The 24,066-nt window shown below is 44.7% G+C and overlaps 1 protein-coding gene across 1 annotated transcript in view; it reads left to right on the top strand.

Annotated features, from left to right (window-relative positions):
* LOC141178690 (uncharacterized) overlaps positions 1–17,796 on the top strand; it is a 57,288-nt gene extending 39,492 nt beyond the window's left edge. The window contains exons 2-7 of the mRNA XM_073660576.1: positions 12,287–12,436; positions 12,562–12,741; positions 12,822–12,945; positions 13,029–13,126; positions 13,295–13,385; positions 15,441–17,796. Coding sequence (XP_073516677.1) covers positions 12,287–12,436; positions 12,562–12,741; positions 12,822–12,945; positions 13,029–13,126; positions 13,295–13,385; positions 15,441–17,134 — 2,337 coding nt within the window. The 3' untranslated portion in view covers positions 17,135–17,796. The remainder of the gene's footprint in view (positions 1–12,286; positions 12,437–12,561; positions 12,742–12,821; positions 12,946–13,028; positions 13,127–13,294; positions 13,386–15,440) is intronic.
* The last annotated feature ends 6,270 nt before the right edge of the window (positions 17,797–24,066 follow it).

Genomic DNA, 24,066 nt, shown 5'->3' with positions numbered 1-24,066 from the left:
AGTGCGGATCCAGAACACGATGTCCAGGAGACACAGTAACTCCATCTCATCCATATAACAAGGAGCCGTCAGCGCACAGGACAGATTCCCGCTTTTCCTGCTTTCAGACAGCTCTCCATATATCTATTTATCTAATTATCTATTAGTCTATGTATCTATCTATTATCTATCTATCTATCTATTATCTGTATATCTATCTATCCATGTATCTACTCCAAAAATAAAGGACAGCACTCCTTGTAGAAAACATAATGTGGTTTAATGGCCCATAAGGGCTAGTGGCGACATTTCGGCTCTGATTTGAGCCTTTCTCAAGCAGTGAATAAGTGAAGTTACATCATATAAATAGAGTCATCCGTCATATAATCAATGATATAAATAAAGTGCATAAGTGCTTTACAGAACCAAAATGCCTAGTACAAAAGACATGTGCAAACCTCCTTGTATATTTATAAAGTGCTGGTGATACACGGATTGCAGATTTACACAAAACACACATTACATTTAATTGCAATCAAGTACCAGATGCGTAGCTTTCAATAATCAAAGATAACATGACTCACCCCATTGGATCATATAATCGAGCGCCAAAACTCTGCATCTATCAAATGCTACCGCACATGTCAGTGTCAGCGCCAGGAAGATTCCTGGCCGGCATGCGCTCTAAGCGCCTGAGTGTATCCTGCGCCATGTTTGTTGAAGTAATAATCTCAAATCGTACTGCGCATGTCACAGGCTGCTTAAGCATCACAGGAAGTGCTGCGCCTGACACAGGCTGTCAAAAAATTCCCACGCAGCAGTAGTGCCGTAAGTGAGGTCGCGCTCCTGTCAGTGTATCACGGCTGCAGAATAGAGACGTCACATATTCTGATGTGGCCGTTCTATTCATGAGATCGATGTGGGACACTCACAATATGGACTACGGCAGACAGTGAACATTATGGTCATTTATTATTTTTTTCTTTATTTCAGGAGACAATGGCTTCAGGGATTAGGTCTAAGGTGAGTATATGGTGTTTTTATTTTTTATAGGGGACAAGATCTGCCCCCTTACGTGTGATGACAGTAAGAGGTTCAGCAATCTGAGAAAACCCCTAATGAATTTCCTATAATAGTTGGCGAATCCTACACAACGTTGCAACACTTTGAGGTCACTAGGTTGGACCCAATCTATAGTGGCTTTCACCTTCCCAGGATCCATCGTAAACCATCAGCCGATAAAATAATCCCCAGGAATGAAATTTCTTGAACAGAAAAAAACATTTCTCAATTTCATCAAACAAAGAATTCTCCCTCAACCTTTGTAATACAACACTGACATATTCCTGGTGAGAATCCAAATGAGGAGAGAAAATTCTATATCATCAAGATAAATCACAAGAAATCTCCCAAAGTAATCAGAGAAATATCATTCAGAGAGTGGTGAAATCCTGTTGGTGCATTGGAGAATCCAAAAGGCAGGATCTTGCGGTTTCCCACTGTATTTTTTTATTGTAATGTATTTTGTGTATTTTATCTTGTATTTAATAAAGCATTGTTATATTTTATGAATCTTGGTTCATGAGTACATTTTCTATATGATATGAGCTTTAGGTAATTTAGAATTAAGGAGAAGATTAATAGCACAATCATAAGGACAATGGTGAGGTAGTATCTCTGCCTCCTTTTCCGAGAACACATCTCTGCAGTCCGTCAGGTACCATGGCCGACCCTCCAGACTAGCGGAGCAAATCTGTACTGACTTTAGACATTTCACAATTTCCTTATGACACCAATCAGCAAGTGCTTCACTCTGTGCTCCACACTTACTACTTCTGTTATCTACGTTCTGCTCCGAGCACATCGTCCACACACATCTCCTCTCCGTATACCTCGTACACACACAGCTCCTCTCCGTATACCTCGTACACACACATCTCCTCTCCGTATACCTCGTACACACACAGCTCCTCTCCGTATACCTCATACACACACGCCTCCTTTCCGTACACCACGTACACACACGTCTCCTCTCCGTACACCTCGTACACACACGTCTCCTCTCCGTACACCTCGTACACACACTTCTCCTCTCCGTACACCTCGTACACACACGTCTCCTCTCCGTACACCTAGTACACACACGTCTCCTCTCCGTACACCTCGTACACACACGTCTCCTCTCCGTACACCTCGTACACACACGTCTCCTCTCCGTATACCTCATACACACAAGTCTCCTCTCCGTATACCTTGTACCTTACTCTGTAGTTTGCTTGGTCTTTTGACCACTAGTACTTTTGTTTGTTTGTTTGTCTTTGCTCTGCTACAATTTCTGCTAGGAGGTGTCCAACTATATCCCAGTCCTTAGTTCTTTTAGGGACCCCTCCCTTATATCTATAGGTCTGCGTTCAGACTAGCCGAGGACTTAGGTGGGTCTGTTCACAAGGAACAGGTCCCCCGCTGCATCGTAGGGAATCAGCTTGGTCCTATTGTAGGGACAGTTTTCCTATCTTTCCTTAGTGTTTGTAGCAGTTCATAACAGTAAGTCCAGCCCAAAAATAAAACACTCTAAGGAAAGAAATCCTGATTTCAGCATGGTGTCGGTTCAGGAGCTGGCTCAACGCCTGCAGGGACTGTCTTTGGAGGTGGCAGAGCTCCAGCAACACGTGAATAGCTGTCCTGGAGCGCATTTTGTTGAACCGAAGGTAGGACTTCCAGATTTTTTTTATGGTAAACGGCAAGTTTTTTTTTCCTTTAAAAACGCTTGTTTATTATATTTTCGTTTAAGACCCAGATCCTCAGCGCATTGGGTTTATAATGTCACTTTTGCGCAAAGAACCTCCAGGATGGGCCTTTTCTCTACAACCTAATGATCCGTGTTTTAGATCTGTGGAGGATTTTTTTTCTGCTATGGGGTTGTTGTATGATGATCCTGATCAAGTCTCATCTGCTGAAACTGAATTAAGACGTTTGAAGCAGGGATCAGGTGATGTGGAAAATTATTGTACATACTTCAGAAGATGGTCGGCTGAAGTGGAATGGAATGACTCAGCATTAAAATGTTTGTTTCTTGATGGTCTAGGTGAAAGGGTTAAGGATCTGCAGATTGCCTTCCCAAAACCTGGAACCTTGCAGGAGGCAATGCAATTAGCCATACGTGTGGACAGGAGACTGCTGCTAGGAGTAATGAAGAGAAATCTATTGCTATGGCAGCTCCTAGTTTTCAGAGGGTCTGTTCGGAGGGTGGAGAACCGATGGAGATTGGGGCGATGTCACCCCACTCTCAGGAAAAAGGATTGTGTTTTTATTGTGGTAAATCTGACCACTTTATTAAGAACGGTGTGCTTCGTTTGAACAAAGAAAAAAAAAAAAAAAGGTCAGTTACGCCCGCATAGCATGTTTAAACTCAAAAGGAGTATTTCTTTCTGGAAGCACCTCATTCCAGGAGGAGTTGATTGAATTTCTGGTATTTGTGGATTGTGGTTCTACACTCAATGTGATTGATGAGGGTTTTTTAGAAAAATTTAAATTTGAATCCAAACTTTTGTCATCTCCTATTTCTGTGGTTGCTGTTGATGGCTCTCCCTTGAAAGGTATTACTCACAAGGTTTTTGAGTTTCCCCTCACCATTAATGGTATCCACCAAGTGAATTTGGATTTGGCGGTATTAAATAATTTGCCTGCTCCAGTGGTTTTGGGGTTACCTTGGTTAAAATTGCACAATCCTGTACTGGACTGGTCTACCAATGAAATTAAGTCTTGGAGTCCTAAGTGTTCTGATAGATGTTGTAACGGTCGCATTGCTACTGTGGAAAGAGGGGAATTACCTGTACCTATTCAGGATTTTTGGAAGTTTTTTTCTGAGGAGTCACAAGTTTTGCCTCCTCATAGGGACTATGATTGTACTATTGAGTTTGTCCCTGGAGCTACTCTTCCCAAGAGTCGCTTATTTAATCTTACTATCCCTGAGAGAAAGGCCTTGGAGGAATACATACAGACAAGCTTGGCCGCCGGTCACATTAGACCTTCTAAGTCACCTGTGACTGTTGGATTTTTTTTTGTAAAAAAAAAGGACGGCGGTTTACGTCCATGTCTGGACTTTCGTGAGATTAATAAAATTACAGTACGCAATTTCTACCCACTACCATTAATTCCTGACTTGTTCAACCAGTTAGTGGGGGCCAAGTGGTTCTCTAAGATTGATCTCCGGGGGGCATACAATTTGTTACGTTTGAAGGAAGGTGATGAGTGGAAAACTGCTTTTAACACTCCAGTGGGTCATTTTGAGAATCTGGTTATGGCCTTTGGTCTTACCAACGCACCAGCGTTTTTTCAGAACCTTATTAATGACATCCTTAGACCATTGATCGGTAAGAATGTGGTGGTGTATTTGGATGACATTTTGATTTTTGCACCGGATCTGGAGTCTCATTGGCAGAGCGTACGTGAGGTTTTGCAGTTGTTAAGTGACAATTCACTTTTTGCTAAGCTGGAGAAATGTGAGTTCGCTGTGCAGAGAATTTGTTTTTTGGGCTACATTATCTCCAGTGAGGGCTTTGAGATGGACCCTGTGAAGGTTCAGGCGGTGCAGGAATGGCCTAGGCCTATTGGTTTGAAACCAATACAGAGATTTTTGGGTTTCGCCAATTATTACAGAAAATTCATTAAGAATTTTTCTATAATTGTTAAGCCGCTGACCGATCTCACCAGGAAAGGTGCAAATGCGGTTCAGTGAACTACTGAGGCCATTGAAGCTTTTGTGTATCTCAAGGAGAGGTTCAGTTCTGCCCCCATCCTTATGCAGCCTGATGAGACCAAGCCTTTTTTGGTCGAGGTTGATGGTTCTTCGGTGGGGGTCAGTGCTGTTTTGTCTCAGGAAAACAAGGATGGAATACATCCCTGTGCTTTTTTAAAAAAAAAAATTTCTGAGACCGAACTTAATTATGATGTCGGTAATCGGGAATTGCTGGCGATTAAACTCACATTTGAACATTGGGGTCATCTCTTGGAAGGTGCTAAATTTCCCATTCAGGTTTTTACTGATCATAAGAATCTGATCTATCTTGATGCTGCCAAGCGCTTGAATGCCCGTCAAGCTAGGTGGGCACTTTTTTTTTTGCGGTTTAAGTTTTCTGTTACTTACATCCCGGGTACCAAGAATGTAAAAGCGGATGCTTTATCTCGCAGTTTTTCTCCCATGGTTGGTACCGAGGAGGAGAAGAGCATTTTACAGGAAGGTGTTGTGATAGCAGCATTGGACTCCGTTTTGGAAGATGGGATTCTGAAAGCCCAGGAGGATGCCCCATCTAACACTCCCCATGGGAGGTTGTTTGTGCCTAGGAACTTTAGGAGAGATTTGTTTGTGGAGTGTCATGAGTCTCGGTTGGCAGGTCATCCAGGAATTTCAAAGACTAAGAGACTTATAGGTCGCAGTTTTTGGTGGCCTGGTTGGCAGAAGGAAGTCATTAAGTGGGTGCGTCAATGTACTGTGTGTGCTAGATCTAAGTCTTCACATGCTCCTGCTGCGGGGTTGCTTTGCCCTCTGGAGGTTCCTAGTGCTCCTTGGACGCATCTTGCGATGGATTTTATTACTGACCTTCCTGCCTCTGAGGGTTTCACTGTTATCTGGGTGGTCGTGGACCGTTTTAGCAAGATGTGTCACTTGGTTCCCTTCATCAAACTGCCCTGCGCCAAGACACTCGCTAAGGCTTTTGTTAAAGAAATTGTCAGGCTCCATGGCGTTCCTACCGACATTGTTTCCGATAGGGGACCTCAGTTCGTGGCTCGTTTTTGGCGTGCCTTTTGTGACAGGTTGGGAGTCCATTTGTCATTTTCGTCTGGTTATCATCCTGAGTCTAATGGACAGACAGAAAGAAAGAACCAGGATGTTGAACAGTTTTTGCGTTGTTTTGTGGCTGACAATCAAGAGGGGTGGTCTGAGTTTCTGCCACTGGCTGAATTTGCTCTTAACAACCATACATCCTCTTCTTCTGGGTGTTCTCCTTTTTTTGTTGTACTGGGAGACATCCGTCGTTTGGGTCATTCTCCAAATTGGTATCGGCTGTGCCGGAGGACGAGAATTTTTCCGGTGATTTGGAAAGAGTTTGGACTGATGTACATCATAACCTTCAAGAGGCTAACAAAAAATCCAAAAGGTACTTTGACAGGAAACGTCAAGAGGTTTTGTTTACTGTTGGTGACATGGTTTGGTTGTCCTCTAGGAATCTGCGGTTGAGGATTCCTTCTAAGAAATTGGGCCCGAAGTTTGTAGGTCCGTTTAAGGTGCTTCAGGTAGTTAACCAATCTGCTGTTAGGTTGGAGGTTCCTACCTCCTGGAAGATTAATCCGGTGTTTCATGTTTCCTTATTGAAAAAAGGTGATATTTCTGAAAGGGACGCCACTGTCTCTGTTCCTCCGGTGGAGGAAGACGGTGAATATGAAATTTCTCGCATTCTTAATTCTAGATGGCATAGAGGGAGATTGCAGTATCTCGTCGCTTGGAAAGGTTTCGCTCCCGAGGATAACTCCTGGGTAAGGGCGGATGATGTCTCTGCTCCTAGACTTGTCGGAGCGTTTCACAGGAGGTTTCCTGATAGACCTGGGCCTGGAGGATCCAGAGGATACTCATAGAAGAAGGGGTACTGTTAGAACCCTCCTGTTAGTTTTTTCTATTTCGCTGGTCACATGACTTCTTGCCTATATAATCCAGCTCCGCCCTCCTGGCCTTGCTGGACTTCAGTGTTACTTTTACTCTTAAGCTAGCCAGGTGCCTTGTACCTTACTCTGTAGTTTGCTTGGTCTTTTGACCACTAGTACTTTTGTTTCTTTGTCTTTGCTCTGCTACAATTTCTGCTAGGAGGTGTCCAACTATATCCCAGTCCTTAGTTCTTGTAGGGACCCCTCCCTTATATCTATAGGTCTGCGTTCAGACTAGCCGAGGACTTAGGCGGGTCTGTTCACAAGGAACAGGTCCCCCGCGGCATCGTAGGGAATCAGCTTAGTCCTATTGTAGGGACAGTTTTCCTATCTTTCCTTAGTGTTTGTAGCAGTTCATATCAATACCTCATACACACACGTCTCCTCTCCGTATACCTCGTACACACATCTCCTCTCCGTACACCTCGTACACGCGCGTCTCCGCTCCGTACACCTCGTACACGCGCGTCTCCGCTCCGTACACCTCGTACACGCGCGCCTCTGCTCCGTACACCTCGTACACGAGTGCCTCCGCTCCGTACACCTCGTACACGCGCGCTTCCGCTCCGTACACCTCGTACACGCGCGCCTCCGCTCCGTACACCTCGTACACGCGCGCCTCCGCTCCGTACACCTCGTACACGCGCGCCTCCGCTCCGTACACCTCGTACACGCGCGCCTCCGCTCCGTACACCTCGTACACGAGCGCCTACGCTCCGTACACCTCGTACACGCGCGGCTCCGCTCCGTACACCTCGTACACGCGCGCCTCCGCTCCGTACATCTCGTACACGCGCGCCTCCGCTCCGTACACCTCGCACACGCGCGCCTCCGCTCCGTACACCTCGTACACGAGCGCCTCCGCTCCGTACACGCGCGGCTCCACTCCGTACACCTCGTACACGCGTGGCTCTGCTCCGTACACCTCGTACACGCTCGCCTCCGCTCCGTACACCTCGTACACGAGCGCCTCCGCTCCGTACACCTCGTACACGAGCGCCTCCGCTCCGTACACCTAGTACACGCGCGCCTCCGCTCCGTACACCTCGTACACACGCGGCTCCGCTCCGTACACCTCGTACACACGCGGCTCCGCTCCGTACACCTCGTACACACGCGGCTCTGCTCCGTACACCTTGTACACACGCGGCTCCGCTCCGTACACCTCGTACACACGCGGCTCCGCTCCGTACACCTCTTACACGCACGGCTCCGCTCCGTACACCTCTTACACGCGCGGCTCCGCTCCGTACACCTCGTACACACGCGGCTCCGCTCCGTACACCTCGTACACACGCGGCTCTGCTCCGTACACCTCGTACACACGCGGCTCTGCTCCGTACACCTCGTACACACGCGGCTCCGCTCCGTACACCTCGTACACGAGTGCCTCCGCTCCGTACACCTAGTACACGCGCGCCTCCGCTCTGTACACCTCGTACACACGCGGCTCCGCTCCGTACACCTCGTACACACACGGCTCTGCTCCGTACACCTCGTACACACGCGGCTCTGCTCCGTACACCTTGTACACACGCGGCTGCGCTCCGTACACCTCGTACACACGCGGCTCCGCTCCGTACACCTCTTACACGCACGGCTCCGCTCCGTACACCTCTTACACGCGCGGCTCCGCTCCGTACACCTCGTACACACGCGGCTCCGCTCCGTACACCTCGTACACACGCGGCTCTGCTCCGTACACCTCGTACACACGCGGCTCCGCTCCGTACACCTCGTACACACGCGGCTCCGCTCCGTACACCTCGTACACACACGGCTCCGCTCCGTACACCTCGTACACACGCGGCTCTGCTCTGTACACCTCGTACACACGCGGCTCTGCTCCGTACACCTCGTACACAGGCGGCTCTGCTACATCCACACTGTAAACCCCTCCTGACCCCACACATAAACTTCAGCTCATCCAGCACCATGACAACCAGCACAGCAGAGTCCTGCATCCACTGAGGCCCCTGATCATGTGACCCCTGACTCCTCCCCTCCTGTGACCTCATCATAGCTCCTGTGCGCACAGAGCAGCTATATATGTGGTGGCGGCTCTGCAGGTGGAAGTATGTGGAGACCCCATTACTGGGTGCAGGGGGCATTAACCCCTTCAGCACAGAGACTCTTTTGGGGTCTAGTGTTGCCCCTTTATAAGAATCATAAGGTTTTTGTTCTGTTTCCTGTAATAGATACATACGACCCAAGTATGGAGACAGAAAGGAGGAAACGTATTGTTCTCATAGTACAGGGCCCCTTTACTGGCCCCACAGTGTAATGCCCCCCATTATGCCCCTTATGCAGGATGTATGATGCCCCCACACAGTGTAATGCCCCCATTATGCCCCTTATGTATTATGTATGATGCCCCCACACAGTGTAATGCCCCCATTATGCCCCTTATGCAGTATGTATGATGCCCCCACACAGTGTAATGCCCCCATTATGGCCCTTATGCAGTATGTATGATGCCCCCCACAGTGTAATGCCCCCATTATGCCCCTTATGCAGTATGTATGATGCCCCCACACAGTGTAATGCCTCCATTATGCCCCTTATGCAGGATGTATGATGCCCCCACACAGTGTAATGCCCCCATTATCCCCCTTATGTATTATGCCCCCACACAGTGTAATGCCCCCATTATGCCCCTTATGCAGTATGTATGATGCCCCCACACAGTGTAATGCCCCCATTATGCCCCTTATGCAGGATGTATGATGCCCCCACACAGTGTAATGCCCCCATTATGCCCCTTATGCCGGATGTATGATGCCCCCACACAGTGTATTGCCCCTTATGCAGTATGCATGATGCCCCACACAGTGTAATGCCCCCATTATACCCCTTATGCAGTATGCATGATGCCCCACACAGTGTAATGCCCCTATTATGCCCCTTTTTCATTATGTATGATGCCCACATTCTGCCCCTTTAATCAGGTGACTGGATACAACACACAGGCAAACAGAAACCCTCTAACCGTATGTTACTTTATCTACTGACAAGGGTGATGGTCCGGACACATATAGGCCATTATGCTCTCCCATGTGGAACACATAACTACGGTCATGCGCAGTCACTGGTACGAGTGGAGTGGTGACAAACAGTTTATCTGGCGTTTCAGTGTAAAGCACGCCACTCCTGGACATGCATACTAGGGGGTGGACATTATCGGACCACTAGCTCATGAGAAGTAGCGCAGTAGATTATTGTAGACAGACTCCATTCTATATATCCTATGACAATTCACCTCTAGGAATGGGAATGGATCTCCTAGTCTGGGAGGGGTTTTGGATGAAGTAGGATATTTTTACATGGACACCTGGCTATTAGGCACACTATGCTGAACATCATGAATTATCATCCCTGTATGAAGCCTCCTGATGAACCTGTTGGGGAAACACGTTGAGGCGGATGAACCATTCTCTGATGAGTACCATACCTTTTGCTTTATATATACCTTGAGACATATCTGGTCCTATTTAATGTATCAGTGTATTTTTTTGATATATGTCAGAGTTAACTACGGCTTCTGAGGTACAGCCACCAGTGAGCGGGGGCACCATTGTTGAGGGTGCTAACCTCCGCAGGTAGGCAGTATCAACTTTGTTTAGGTACAGGATCGGGTACAGTAGTGACTGTATCAATTGTTCAGCAGCATCATTGCTTACATCTGTTTATGTACATCCACAACAAGCCATTCAGCAGGTAATTTTGCTAGTTTTAAGTATAAATAAATATATATCTTGTTAGTCCCAGTTTTCAATTCATATATTTAAAAAAGGTTTAATATTTTATTTTAGGGGGGTGTTCCCACAGTAGTGCCCCACAGCTAATGAATGAATACTCACTTAGCCCCATTCTTGGTGCAGATAATAATGAACCCAGTATCTATGAGATATTTTCCACACAATAGTTGGCAAGACCGTATCATCCATAGCGGTCGCCCATGCGGCCTGTATGGTGCCCATGAACTGAGACGGCTCGGCACCAAGCACGCTCTCCTTACCCATCATCACAATTTCAGTGATATCCACATTCCCATGATGGTGATACCATTGAATAGAATAGGGAGTCAGGGAGTTGAAGGGTCCCTGATCCACCATTCAGCCGTTTGTGTGTGTGTGTGTGGTGTTTTTTTTTTGTTGTTGTTTTTTTTTAAATATCAGGAATTAGGGGGGGCAATCATACTGTCTGTGAGCCCTCTTTCTGAGCTAGATGGGCACACAGGAGAACAAGGGAATAAGGGAATATTGCTGCCCGATAGGTGTCATCTGTATGTATGTATGTATGTAATACTAACGGCCCCATACACAAGATAAGTGTTGGCTGAGCGGTCATTTGGCAGACGGCTATCTCTCCCGACTCCCCCATATGCACCAATATTCCAGCTTTCCTGTGATCTGTATGAGAGAGTCACCTCCAGACTCCTCTATTGGAAGATTATCCACAGGAAGAACAAACGGATTAGCCTCTGAAATTCAGGATGCCAGATCCTTCTCTGCCCTGACACCATCTGTCGGGAGGCCCCCAAATAATGTATATAGTCTACCAAACCCCGGAAATCAGTGCTTTCATGCAACTTTAGTCTAATGTGTATGGGGGCATTAAAAAGTAACTTATTGGACATTGCCTCTGGCCCGGCCTAATAGACTTTTCTACATTACAGGCCCAGACACCATTATTGGTTATTTAAGTATCGTAGTAACTAGGCATCCCCATACTATCAAGTACTTGAGAGAGGAGGGGCATTCAGTGGAACTCTGTCAAACCTTCTTAGATGCCATGTTTGTCCTTGACAGCAGCAAGTGGTTAAACTGCCAGGGTTTGTGTAGCAGCCGCACCTGTGCCATCCCTGCCTGTACATCTATGTTCTGATGCCCAAAAGAGTTACTTTTTAACATGTTAAACATTTGTTTTAAAATAATTAACAAAATGTTAATATCTGCTTTTTTATGGAGTTTTTCTTGTAATATAGGACAGCCTAAGGCCAGAAATAGACTCCATAAAAGACTGTACATGGAGACTTTGGCATCAAATAACTCCCGTCTTAGTGAGACTGCTACCAAATAATTTCTGTCCACGGTATTTGTGCAAACAAAGAAACTTTTATAAATGCCTCAAACTTCTGTGTGTGAATCAGACCTGAGCTCTAACTTGTTAGAAGATGACAGTCTGGTGAAGACAGGAAACATATAGACGGCCGTTGGGGATGTAGTTTGTGACAGACTCTGGCTAAATATGTTAATAGAACGGTAGTAGAAGATGAAGATGTCGTCCTCATCATGAAATAGTTATTTCTCATGTCACGTGTAATGAATATCTCCTGCAGTATTGCTAATGCCGATTCCAGTGTCAGTAAATGAGACGAGAATTAGCAATAAGGAAGATGAGTCTATGAGAAACGTATTCAGCTGCAGACTCCAAGGAAGCAACTGCTTGTTGTCTGTGGCCTAAAATATATAGGTTTTATTACTAGATGTAAAGAAGAAATCTAAACACTGTAAAAAATAAATCTCAAATGTTTCCCTTATTATCTCCAGTAATTGTATTATTACACAGGATTTTTTGATGTTACATCGCTCATCTTCTCATTCAGGTCTCTACAATATCGGATCCTCTCAGTGAAGATCTTCTATATAAGAGAATTTTCCTGATTTACCCATCAAAGATGGATATGGACAGAGACAAGATGGTGGAGGGGATATTACACCTCACCCTAGAGATCCTCTTCCAGCTTACTGGAGAGGTGAGAGATTCTGATGACGTCACATTACATCATTCTTATCTATGGGAATAACAGACAGAACTGGAGAGGTGAGGACTCTGGAAATATCTGTAGTGAGATTTATGAATGTGTCTCTACATAACCAGGATTACACAGTAGTGAAGAAGACCTCTAGTGAGCGCTGTCAGGACCCTGTGTCTGAGGGATTGGGAAGAACCCTGAGCCCAATCACAGGGCTTCCACTGCATCACCTGGTACATGAGAACATGAATGACCAAAATATCCTAGATCTGGCCTACAAGATGATTGAGCTGCTGACTGGAGAGGTGACATTGCTGGGAATGCTGAGACATTTTATAGTATAGCTATGAAGGGATTGGGGGATGACTGTCATTGTATGTGTCAGATTCCTATAAGGTGTCAGGACGTCACCGTCTATTTCTCCATGAATGAGTGGGAGTATTTACAAGGACACAAAGATCTGTACAAGGACATCATGCTAGAGGTTCTCCAGCCCCTCACATCACCAGGTAATAGACAGGACTAAATACACACGACCTATAATTATCTGTATGTAAAGAATGAATTCAGTTCCTGTATGTGTTTCCTCCAGATCTATCCAGTAAGAGGACAACACCAGAGAGATGTCCCCGTCCTCTTCTTCCACAGGACTGTAAACAAGAAGATCCCAATGTTCCTCAGGATCATCAGGTAGATGGAGAGAAGGTGTCACGAGATCTCCCCTATTTGTCTTGTTTTATCCACCAGTATTATATGTTTTATACTTGTGTAATGAGAACAGTGGAGATGGCAGGATTAGAGCTGATCATAGATGGGACTTCTCCAACTGTCTGTGACTTGTACAATATTTTTTTTCAGGGTGAAGATCTGACCCATATTAATACTATAGAGACATATGAAAGGGGTGATGAGCGGCGTAAAGAGGAGATTCCTACATATGACGACCCAGGTGAGTAGTGACCACTAAATGAAGAGAGGTCACAGATTCTTCTGGTTTACTGGTCATGTAGGCTGGCCATATCACAATCGTGTGACCACCATTTTGCATCTAGGCCAAAACCTTTTCTTCCACCAAAAATTGTACAAATGACTTTGGACATTGAAAGCCCTTTTCTATAGAACTTACAACCTGGAAGATCCAACTACCAACTGAAATTAGAAGATCCTGACTTTTACCTGCCCAGATCTGTAAACTACAAAGCTAAATGACAGCATATGTAGAAAGTGCTGACAAGTTAGAAAATCACTTAAAGAAAAATATTATGATGAGCCTGTAAGAGAAAGTGGAGGGTAATGATGCTGTTGGCTTCCTAGAATCCTGATATCTTATTAGATGAATCTACCTTCTCTCCATTCTGTGTTGCTGAATGTGCTCATATGGTCCCTACAAGACCAGGTCCAGTCTTTATGACCAAACCTCGCTTTTATGATCGGCAACATTAAACGTGCGGTGAGGACCAAGTGTGAATTTCTGTATAATAACAACAGAGTTTCCCTTTATCCTGACTTTTCAATTTCTTTTTAAACCAAATAACTTCAAATAGATAAATTATACAAAAAACATTACACCTGTGCCATGATATATCTCTAAGCTGTGCGTGGCTGATGGCTGTAATATACATTTATTCACGCCTGCAGGAGATGTGTTGGCTCGAGCCCTGGTTTCATGGATTCACTCCACATCATAAATTACATAACATTATCGATCCTAAAGAATTTAGATGCAATTTATCCTGAAATGGGTGGCACTAATACTTTCTCTACTCTTCTGGTCAGGACTCATAGTATCTCCAACAGTCTACCATAAATTAAGTGCAACTCTGGCTTAGTGTTGGAGTCCCCCCCCCACCCCCCAAACATACATTCTTGTTGGGGATGTAATGTATTTTTTTATCCTGTCTTTTTTTTTTACCTGTTCATTCTGTATGATAGTTTGATTGTGGTGGGATCGGCCGGCCTCACATATGTGAGTCTGTAACTCCCTGGTAGTCATTCAACAAAGGTCTCCATTGCCTCTTCCAAATGCCCGAGTTCTAAATTTAAGACATCTCAGCTCTGCACTATTATAAAAAGTTCTCATTAAATGTATATTTCTACTTGATACTCATCTGACAGAAAATATTGGCCCTTACTATAGTTTAAATTGCCTGGAGCTACCAAGAAGCATACTCTAATTATCCCAGAGAGGTTTCACCACTAGTTACTTTTTTTTTCGATCTTTTCATTAGATGTGTTATTGTCTAGAGTCAAAAGTTTTGCCCATCACCCTTTAACCCCTCTACATGGATCTGGATTTACACAGAGACCCCTAGGCTTGGACTTGGTGTTGCCTGCTGTTCTGTGGTGTGAGATGACAAGAAGAATAGTCAGGTGGCCGGATCAGAACAAGGAGGGCAGAGAATATACAAAATCAGAAGACACAATAGTAGTCAGTAAACGAGCTGGGATCACAAGAAGAAACTAAGAAGAAAATACACAACATGGGAGCTGAACCCAGAAGACTTAACCAGCGGAGAACAAGGCTGTATCAGGCAGCTTCCAGCATTATGCATGAGCTTTAGTAGGGTGTGGTGCTTTCCATTTGAGTTAAGTAGGGAGCATATTTGACTTTGGAAGAGCAGATTTTGCTGGATTAGTTTATGGAAGCCATGTTTCTTTTTCAAGAGTTTTTGAGCCACTAATGATGTGGAAACCTCTGTTTTTCCGTTGACAGATGATGGACCTGAGTGGAGGCTTGTTTTTTGTGAGATGAGTAGAAATTATTATTGGTATCATTTTCGCATATTTCATATTTGGGAGGCAGAATGAACAAACAGTTGAACACCAAACTCTACTTGTTCATGCTATGAGGTTTTCTATTAGACTGTGAACTGTCATTATCTTGGTGAATAATTCAATATTTTTACATAACTTGCCATTTGTACCAACAGATTAAGTAGAAATGTTCAAAAATATGAATTTCAAGAATATTTTATTCAAATATAATATTTTTTTTACTTAGCAGATGACTGTACTAGGAGATCAGAGGGACAGCTGACATCTTCAATTTTCAAATCAGATGAGCTGGAGATCTCACAGGATACAATTGAAGAGAATGCTATTACTCCAAATATACCATCATCCCTTCCCAGCAAAGATGTGTCATCTGATCCTTTGAAACAGGTCCTATCTTCCGATTCATTACCGACTACTAAGGAAAATCAAAGTCATAAAATAAGCATTAAAAAACTAACTGCTCCTAAAGCTAAGAAGCCATTTTCACGGTCAGAATATGGAAATAGTTTTCCCCTCAAAAAGTTTTTTCTTAAACATCAAAAAATTCACACAGCAAAGAATAGATTTCCTTGTTTCAAGTGTGTGAAATGTTTTAACAAGAAAGCAAGTCTTCTTAGTCACCAAAGAACTCACACAGGGAAGAAGCCTTTTTCATGTTCAGAATGTGAGAAATGTTTTACAGGGAAATCAAATCTTGTTAACCACCAGAGAACTCGCACAGGAGAGAAGCCTTTTTCATGTTCAGAATGTGAGAAATGTTTTACAGGGAAATCAAATCTTGTTAACCACCAGAGAACTCACACAGGAGAGAAGCCTTTTTCATGTTCAGAATGTGAGAAATGTTTTACAGGGAAATCAAATCTTGTTAACCACCAGAGAACTCACACAGGAGAGAAGCCATTTTCTTGTTCAGAATGTGGAAAATGTTTTACAGATAATTCAAGTTTTATCAGACATCAGAGAATTCACACAGGGGAGAAGCCTTTTTCATGTTCAGAGTGTGGGAAATGTTTTAACCGGAAAGCGCATCTTGATAGACATCAGAGAACTCACACAGGGGAGAAGGCTTTTTACTGTTCAGAATGTGGGAAATTTTTTTTCCGGAAAGCGCATCTTGATGGACATCAGAGAACTCACACAGGGGAGAAGCCTTTTTCATGTTCAGAATGTGAGAAATGTTTTAACCAGAAATCAGATCTTGTTACACATCAGAGAATTCACACAGGGGAGAAGCCTTTTTCATGTTCAGAGTGTGGGAAATGTTTTAACCGGAAAGCGCATCTTGATAGACATCAGAGAACTCACACAGGGGAGAAGGCTTTTTACTGTTCAGAATGTGGGAATTTTTTTTTCCGGAAAGCGCATCTTGATGGACATCAGAGAACTCACACAGGGGAGAAGCCTTTTTCATGTTCAGAATGTGAGAAATGTTTTAACCAGAAATCAGATCTTGTTACACATCAGAGAACTCACACAGGGGAGAAGCCTTTTTCATGTTCAGAATGTGGTAAATATTTTAACCGGAAAGCGCATCTTGATAGACATCAGAGAATTCACACAGGAAAGATGCCTTTTTCATGTTCAGAATGTGGGAAATGTTTTAACCAGAAATCAGATCTTGTTACACATCAGAGAACTCACACAGGGGAGAAGCCTTTTTCATGTTCAGAATGTGGGAAATGTTTTAACAGCAAATCAGCTCTTGTTAAACATCAGATAACTCACACAGAGGAAAAGCCTTTTTTATGTACAGAATGTGGGAAATGTTTTAACCAGAAATCAAATCTTCTTAGTCACCAGAGAACTCACACAGGGGAGAAGCCTTTTTCCTGTTCAGAATGTGTGAAATTTTTTAATCGGAAAGCGCATCTTGATAGACATCAGAGAAGTCACAGAGGGGAGAAGCCTTTTTTATATCCTTAATGTGGAAAAAGTTTTACTTGAAAAGACTTACCTTTAGCAAAAAAAAATCTTGCTAATAAGTGAGTGCGTCCTATAGACTGGAGATAGCTTCCTGTGACCGAGAACAATGAGACCGTGTCCTTCCTGATCAGTGAGAGAACTGCTCTCTCCTCAAGCCCCACACCTATCTAACTGATTGGTGCAAAAGAGGAGAGGAAGGTACTGGGACCTATGCAGAGGCAGCACGTCCTGACTGAGCAGCTGAAGAACCTAGCTCATGGACCTTTCAGATCATGTAACACTGTTTTACCTATTTTTAAAAGTTGTTAGGTTCCGTTATGAACTGTGCCATTTCTTAATGAGTTTGACCTCCTGAATTCAAATTGGACAATGAGTTTTCCTTTTACTGCTACATATAATTAATGATAAAAGTTTCAGTACTTTGAAACATTATTTTTGTAAATATACCGATGCAGAATATTTTATTATGCCAATTTTCTGATATTTATTTAGAGGAAACTTAGAAACAATTCAAGTAACTAAAACCTGTCTAATCCCTATTGCGAATTTTAAACCGTTACAGAAATTGCACTACAAAATTAGTCCTCATTCAGTGACAACTGTTTTTTGCTTGTTTCTTGTACTCCTGTATCAAATCATCTCTTAAAATTATGCAACAGTAATTTGCAAGCATTGATGGATTTCATTTTCCTTGATATCTTTTTCTCTATAGCTGCAATATCTTGGTTACATCTCTCACCATCCTCGTCTCTCACTACTCCACAGTTTGGTGTAAGAAAAGTCCAGAATGTAAGAAATTAATCATTAAGGACATGTTACAGCCATGATCCTTATATGTTTTGAGGAGAAATAACACCCAACTCTTCATAGTTACTGTATCTGCTCGAGTTTCCCAAAAAGTTAGTTACCACAAATGCAAATGTAAACCATACTGCTTTTTCCTTGCCCTGCAACGAATGAAAAAACTCCTCATCTTGAAGAAGCTTATGAATCTGAAGTCCAATAAAGACTCCTTCTTTTATATTTGCTTCACTTAACCTTGGAAAGTTATCAATCAGATGCATGAATGCTTTTAATTTTTTATCCATAGCCTTTTCAAAGTTCTTCATTAGGCCCAACTTGATAAGATTTTGTTGCCACCATTGCCTAGGTGGGTCCTCAACTTATGGATTCAGGACAATTTACTCCCTTGCTGAAGTGAATGTCAGAGAGGCCAGTCCCTTTTTTTGTAGCAATATTCTCTTGCACGACTATCCCACTCACACAGAAAGCAAAAATGAAAAAGTGAAAAAAAAAACACTTTTTCATTTTTACAAATCAATTTGTGAAGCACCTGGGGGTTCCAAGTGCTCACTATGCATCTAGATAGGTGCCTTGGGGGGTCTCGTTTCCAAAATGGGGTCACTTGTGGGGGAGCTCCAATGTTTGGGCACGCAGGGGCTCTCCAAACGCAACATGGTGTCCGCTAACAATTTGAGCCGATTTTTCCATTCAATTTGTTAGCGGACACCATGTTGCATTTGGAGAGTCCCCGCCCGGATGTTTCACGGTTATTAGACACCCAAAAAAAAACATGCGGGGATCGCTCGTGCATGGCAGGCAATCCCCGCAAAGTTTTTTTGGCCGCGAAGCATATGAGGTGGAGACTCGAGCATGTCACTCAAATACCCACGATACTCAATGCATACCAGAGTACCCGATGCAAACTCAAGTAGCGAGCACTTGCGCTCAACAGTAGTCACCATATCGTCATCTTTTTTTCTTACTTTTGAAAAAAATCCCAACCCCACCACAACCCTAACCCCAACCCCAACCCTAACCTCAACCCTAACCTCAACCCTAACCTCAACCCTAACCTCAACCCTAACCGTAGCACAATCCTAACCCTAGCACAACCCTAACCTGAGAGTTTATTTTTTACGCCGTTCCTCCTGCAGTATAAGTGATTAGACAACCTTATTCTTCGGGTCGGTGAGACTACAGCGATACCAGAATCATATGGGGTTTTTATGACTGACAGCTGTCACACACTAAAAGACGCATTTTTTGTAAAATCTAGTTTTTGCATCGCCATATTTTGAGAGCTATAATTTTTCCAGATTTTGGCAGACAGTCATTTGACGGCTTGTTTTTTGCGGGATGAGTTGACTTCATTATTGGTGCCATTTTCAGGCACGTGACATTTTTTGATTGCTTTCTATTCTGATTTTTGGGAGGCAGAATAAACCAAAACCAACAATTCAGGAATTGTTATTTTGTTTTTTTTTATTCTGTTCCGCGTGTGGTAAAATTGATAAGGCAGCTTTATTCTTCGGGTCAGTACGTTTACAGCGGTACCACATTTATATCGTTTTTCTATGTTTTGCACTTTTACATAATAAAAGTAATTTTATAGAAAAAAATATTTTTTAGCATCGCTTTATTCTGAGAGCTATAACTTTTTTATTTTTCAGCTGATGGAGCTGTATGGCAGCTTGTTTTTTGCGGGACGAGATGACATTTTCAGCGGTACCATTTTTATTTATATTTGTCTTTTTGATCGCGTGTTATTCCATTTTTTGTTTGGTGGTATGGTGATAAAGCATTGTTTTTTGCTTCGTTTTTTATTTATTTTTTTTTACCGTGTTCACTGAAGGGGTTAGGGAGAAGATTGTTTGGAGATGCACTGCGCATGTCCAAAAAATCTTCCTGCTGTCTGGCAATCCGGATGTTGTCATGATGACATCGGGTCGTCATGGCAACATCCTGGAAGCCATGGCAGACAGCGCTGGAAGCCGGAAGAGGAGGTGAGTATCTGCGATCACCTCCCCTTGCCACCGCAATGCTGCGATCGACTTTGATCGCAGCATCACAGGGGTTAATGTTCTGGGAGCGGTGCGTGACCGCTCCCTGCACATAGTACCGGGTGTCAGCTGTGACAATCAGCTGACACCCGGCAGCGATCGCGCCCGCACAGCCTGTGTGCGCGCGCGCGATCGCCATGACGTACTAATACAGGTCTGGCTCTTAAGTCCCAGGGCACAGAAGCGTATTCGTACATCTAATGTTGTTAAGGGGTTAAAGACATTTTCATTGCAGTGGTACATTGTAAATTCTCTCCATCTGCTTTCAATGTACATTTTGGTGGTCTTAAAGATGAGATAGAACAGGCTTGCAGAACAGCAAATATCAGCACTGCTGGCAGAAACAGATGATCTTGAAAATAGGTCAAGGCTCAATGATATACCACTTATTGGTGTGCCTGAAAAAATAGAAGGCGCCTTTCCTACTGAATTCTTTGAAAACTGGCTGAAATTAATAATCAGGCTTGAAACCTTAACCCTCCTATAAGCTGTAGAACGAGGTCATAGGGTGCTCATCTTCCTCCTGGGCTTCCACAAAGACCTGTGCTGGCTAAAGTTTTACACTACCGGGACAAAGATATTATCCTGCGACAGGCAAGGGATCACCCAGATGTAACAATCAATGGGTCCAAAATCTAGATCTTTCCAGATTATTCTATAGAAGGACTGAAACAAAGAGCCAGATTCATTGATATCAAAAAACATCTGAGAGATCTGCATGTTCCATATTCAATTATTATATTTAATAAACCTTTCTGAATTGACGTCTGCAATAAACCAGCAGCACGAGAATTATCCACAAACTTCTCCAGATCCTGATATTCATCGGTTTTGACAAACCCATGAATCTGCAGCAGCTGAACATCAAACTTAAAACGCCAAGAAAAGAATACGGATCAGGTTAGCACAATCTGATACAAATAATCTTAAATGTTTGTTGGGTAAGGCCCTATTTGCGCTACTTTCTCCCTAGTGTTTTATCTTGGATACAGCAGCAGTACCTTGGAATCCTCTCCCGGTCTGGAAATTGTCAAAGGAGAGCCCGGCTGCAGAGGGCATTATCTATATATCTACATCATGGAATACTTTTACAATCGACTATCATCAAGGGTTACAAACTATTAGACAAAATGGAGGATCCAATATGGACATGGACAGCTCTACAAACATTTCCTAATGACAATACGTTTACACTTGAATGGAACTCTAAATAATTGTCTGCACATTATGTTAACTAGTGTTGAGCCACCCCCGTAGTGTTCGAGTTCGGTTCGTCGAACACCCGTGTGTTCGCCGAACTGTTCGTCGAACACCTTCGAACACCGTTAAAACCAATGGCAGGCAAACAAAAACACATAGAAACACATAGAAAACACCTTCAAAGGTGTCCAAAAGCTGACAAACTGCTCAGAAGACACAACTAACACATGGAAAAGTGACAAGTACATATAGTCATGCGAAAAGAAAAGAAGTGGAGGAGTAAAAGGAGGGGGAGACACAGATATAGGCATGTCATGCCCTTCTAAAATCCAAAAAGTGAGAAGCCGACACGGCCAGTCCGTTCCTGCCTGTGCCACCTCTGTGTCGCCGGGTTTGTGCCAGAGCCGCGGTGGACCCTGACGGCCAGCCCCCCTATCCCAATACTGGTGCCTGTCCGCCGGTGGGTCGAGGCCCCCCACGGTGGGGGGGGGGGGGAGTAACATCTGCAGAAGAAAGACCATCTTCCAGCCAAACTAAGATGTCGACTTCTTTTCGTGGACAATGTGATACGATCCCATTCTTACGGACACGCCCATCGCTACAAATTCTAGATGAGGCACAAAAACAGCAGGTGCTTCAACGGATATCAAGTGCTCCTTCAAGTGGGCTCTCAATCACCTCAATTTCAACATCACAAATACTCCAGTCCTCAGAGGTGTCACCCCAATCGCACTTGCTTCCTCACAGCTCCCAAGTCTCCAGCTGCCCGTCTAAGTATGGGGTAACACAGATGGCTGAGTCTGCCCAGCTGTTTACTCATACTATAGCCTGGGAAACGGAGGTCTGCTCCAGAGCTTCTGTTAATCCAGATGAGGAAATGATCTGATCCGATGCCCAGAATCTTTATAAGTTGGATCCAGGACCAGATGAAGAAGGTTCTGAGCATAATGTAGACCCTTGTTCCCAAACTGTAACTCCTGTTGGTGGAGACAATGATGAAGACGATGATGAGACTCAAATACCTGATTGGAGCGACAACTTGACTTTTCGGTCAGGGCAGGAAGAGGTTGGCTCTGAGGGCGACGGGTGTGATAACACACAGGGTGATGATGACGAGGTTGGAGATCCCACTTACTGTCAACCCACAGTCAGACAGTCGATGAGGTCAGCAGAGGAGGTGGAGGAGGATGTGACTAGCCCTGGGGATGGGGATGACTCGGTACCCGGGCATTTGCCTGGCCTTGGGGATGTCGCGGTGGTCGGCTCCCTGGCCCGTACCCTGGGGTCTCTCTTTAAAAGGGTGGATAATTGTTAATTTTATAAGAGTTCATGACGCCACCTGTGGTATCTGGTGACAAGCACCAGCGCTGCAGCAGTCCACTGAGGCCGGTGATAAGGCAGCTCGATGGTATAGCTCCCCACAGGTGGAGCTAGGTCTCAGGGCAGCGTATGCAGGGGGAATGCAGGACAGGCGAGACCCAGCTGGGTCAGAGCAAGAACGGGAACGGACACGGTAGTCACTTCAGTACCTTTTACTGGTGGAAATTCAGGCACATCCCGGAGCACTGTAGGGTGAAGGGTGCATATCAGGATCCTCCCCAATGAGCGGGTGTAGGGCCTCCTGTTTCTTGCCTCTGCGTAGTAAGTTTCTGACCTGCCTGGAGCTAGGCCTAACTTTGTCTCTGTCCTGCGCTGGCTGACCTTGTGGTAGGGCCTTCTCTTGGAGTTCACGCTCCCAGTATGCGGGGCTTAAGCGTCTCCTGGCTCTGTTACATATCAGCACCTTAGCGATCCTGGGACTTGTAGTTCTCCAGGGATTCCGGTTATGCCTTACTGGGTCATAGAGATACCGGTAAGCTCGGATCCTGTGTCCGGTAAATGCTTCGGGGTGAGCTGGTTAAGCTCCTCTGCCCCTTATGTACTAACTCGCCACTCGCCTTCGGCCTACTCGGGCCCTCACTAGGCTATACACACTAACGGCAGCTTGCCGCGCTTCACTGATCTTACGGCACCGGCACACCTTAAGCTCTATCTGGGCTCCCTGAATCTAGCAAGCAGGAGCCTCGTGCTCCACTGCTGAACTATTAACTGCGTTCTCTAGACTAGACTGAGCTCCACTGCAGACTGACCTCTCTTAGGCTTCTCTACTGCAGGAACTCTTCAGAGGAACTGAACTGCCTAACTCCACCTTCCCTATTTATATCCCTAATGGGCTCCCTCTGCTGGTCTGAGGTGGAAGGTGGAGATGTGTGAATGTTTATGGGGGCCTCTTGTGGAGGATTCCATCAATGCACTCTTGTAGGATCTGTGATACCAAGCGCAGCGGGGCATCACAGATGCTATTGACGACGAGGTTAGGTTGCGCCTTCCTGAACAGAGACGGAGTACTGGAAGCACGTCAACAACTGCATCCTCAACCACAACTCTGCCTCTGACCACAAGTCGTAGTGGCTCTTCAGGTCACATGGGCTCTAAGCCTTGCATAGCCTGGGCATTTATTCAGATCGATAAGGATGACCCAACTCGTGTTATCTGTAATATTTGTCAGCAAAAGCTAAGTAGAGGCCAAAAAATACATAGTTTGAGTACTTCATGCATGTACCGTCACATGGATATGAAGCATAAGTTGCAGTGGGAAGCTCACTGTGCTACAATGCGGCCTAGCCGGCTGGGCCAACCACCGTCTGCCCCATCTTGTGCATCTGCAGCCTCTTCATCCTCTGTGACTGGGGGGACAGCAGTCACACATGTTTTTGGACGCAGACCTGCCACCTCTTTACCCGCAACAGCCAGTGTGATTGGCAGGTCGTCAGTTCATTGGGAAGTGGAAACACCTGCTAGTGTTGAGCGCTCTCCGACATCGAGAGCACCACCTTTGGATCAAGGCAA

The sequence above is a fragment of the Phyllobates terribilis genome, unplaced genomic scaffold (assembly GCF_046119375.1).
Source record: "Phyllobates terribilis strain yellow unplaced genomic scaffold, ASM4611937v1 Scaffold_29__1_contigs__length_15306474, whole genome shotgun sequence".
Taxonomy (NCBI): Eukaryota; Metazoa; Chordata; class Amphibia; order Anura; family Dendrobatidae; genus Phyllobates; species Phyllobates terribilis.
Note: the sequence above shows the minus strand (reverse complement) of the source record. Positions and strands in the feature narration are given on the sequence as shown.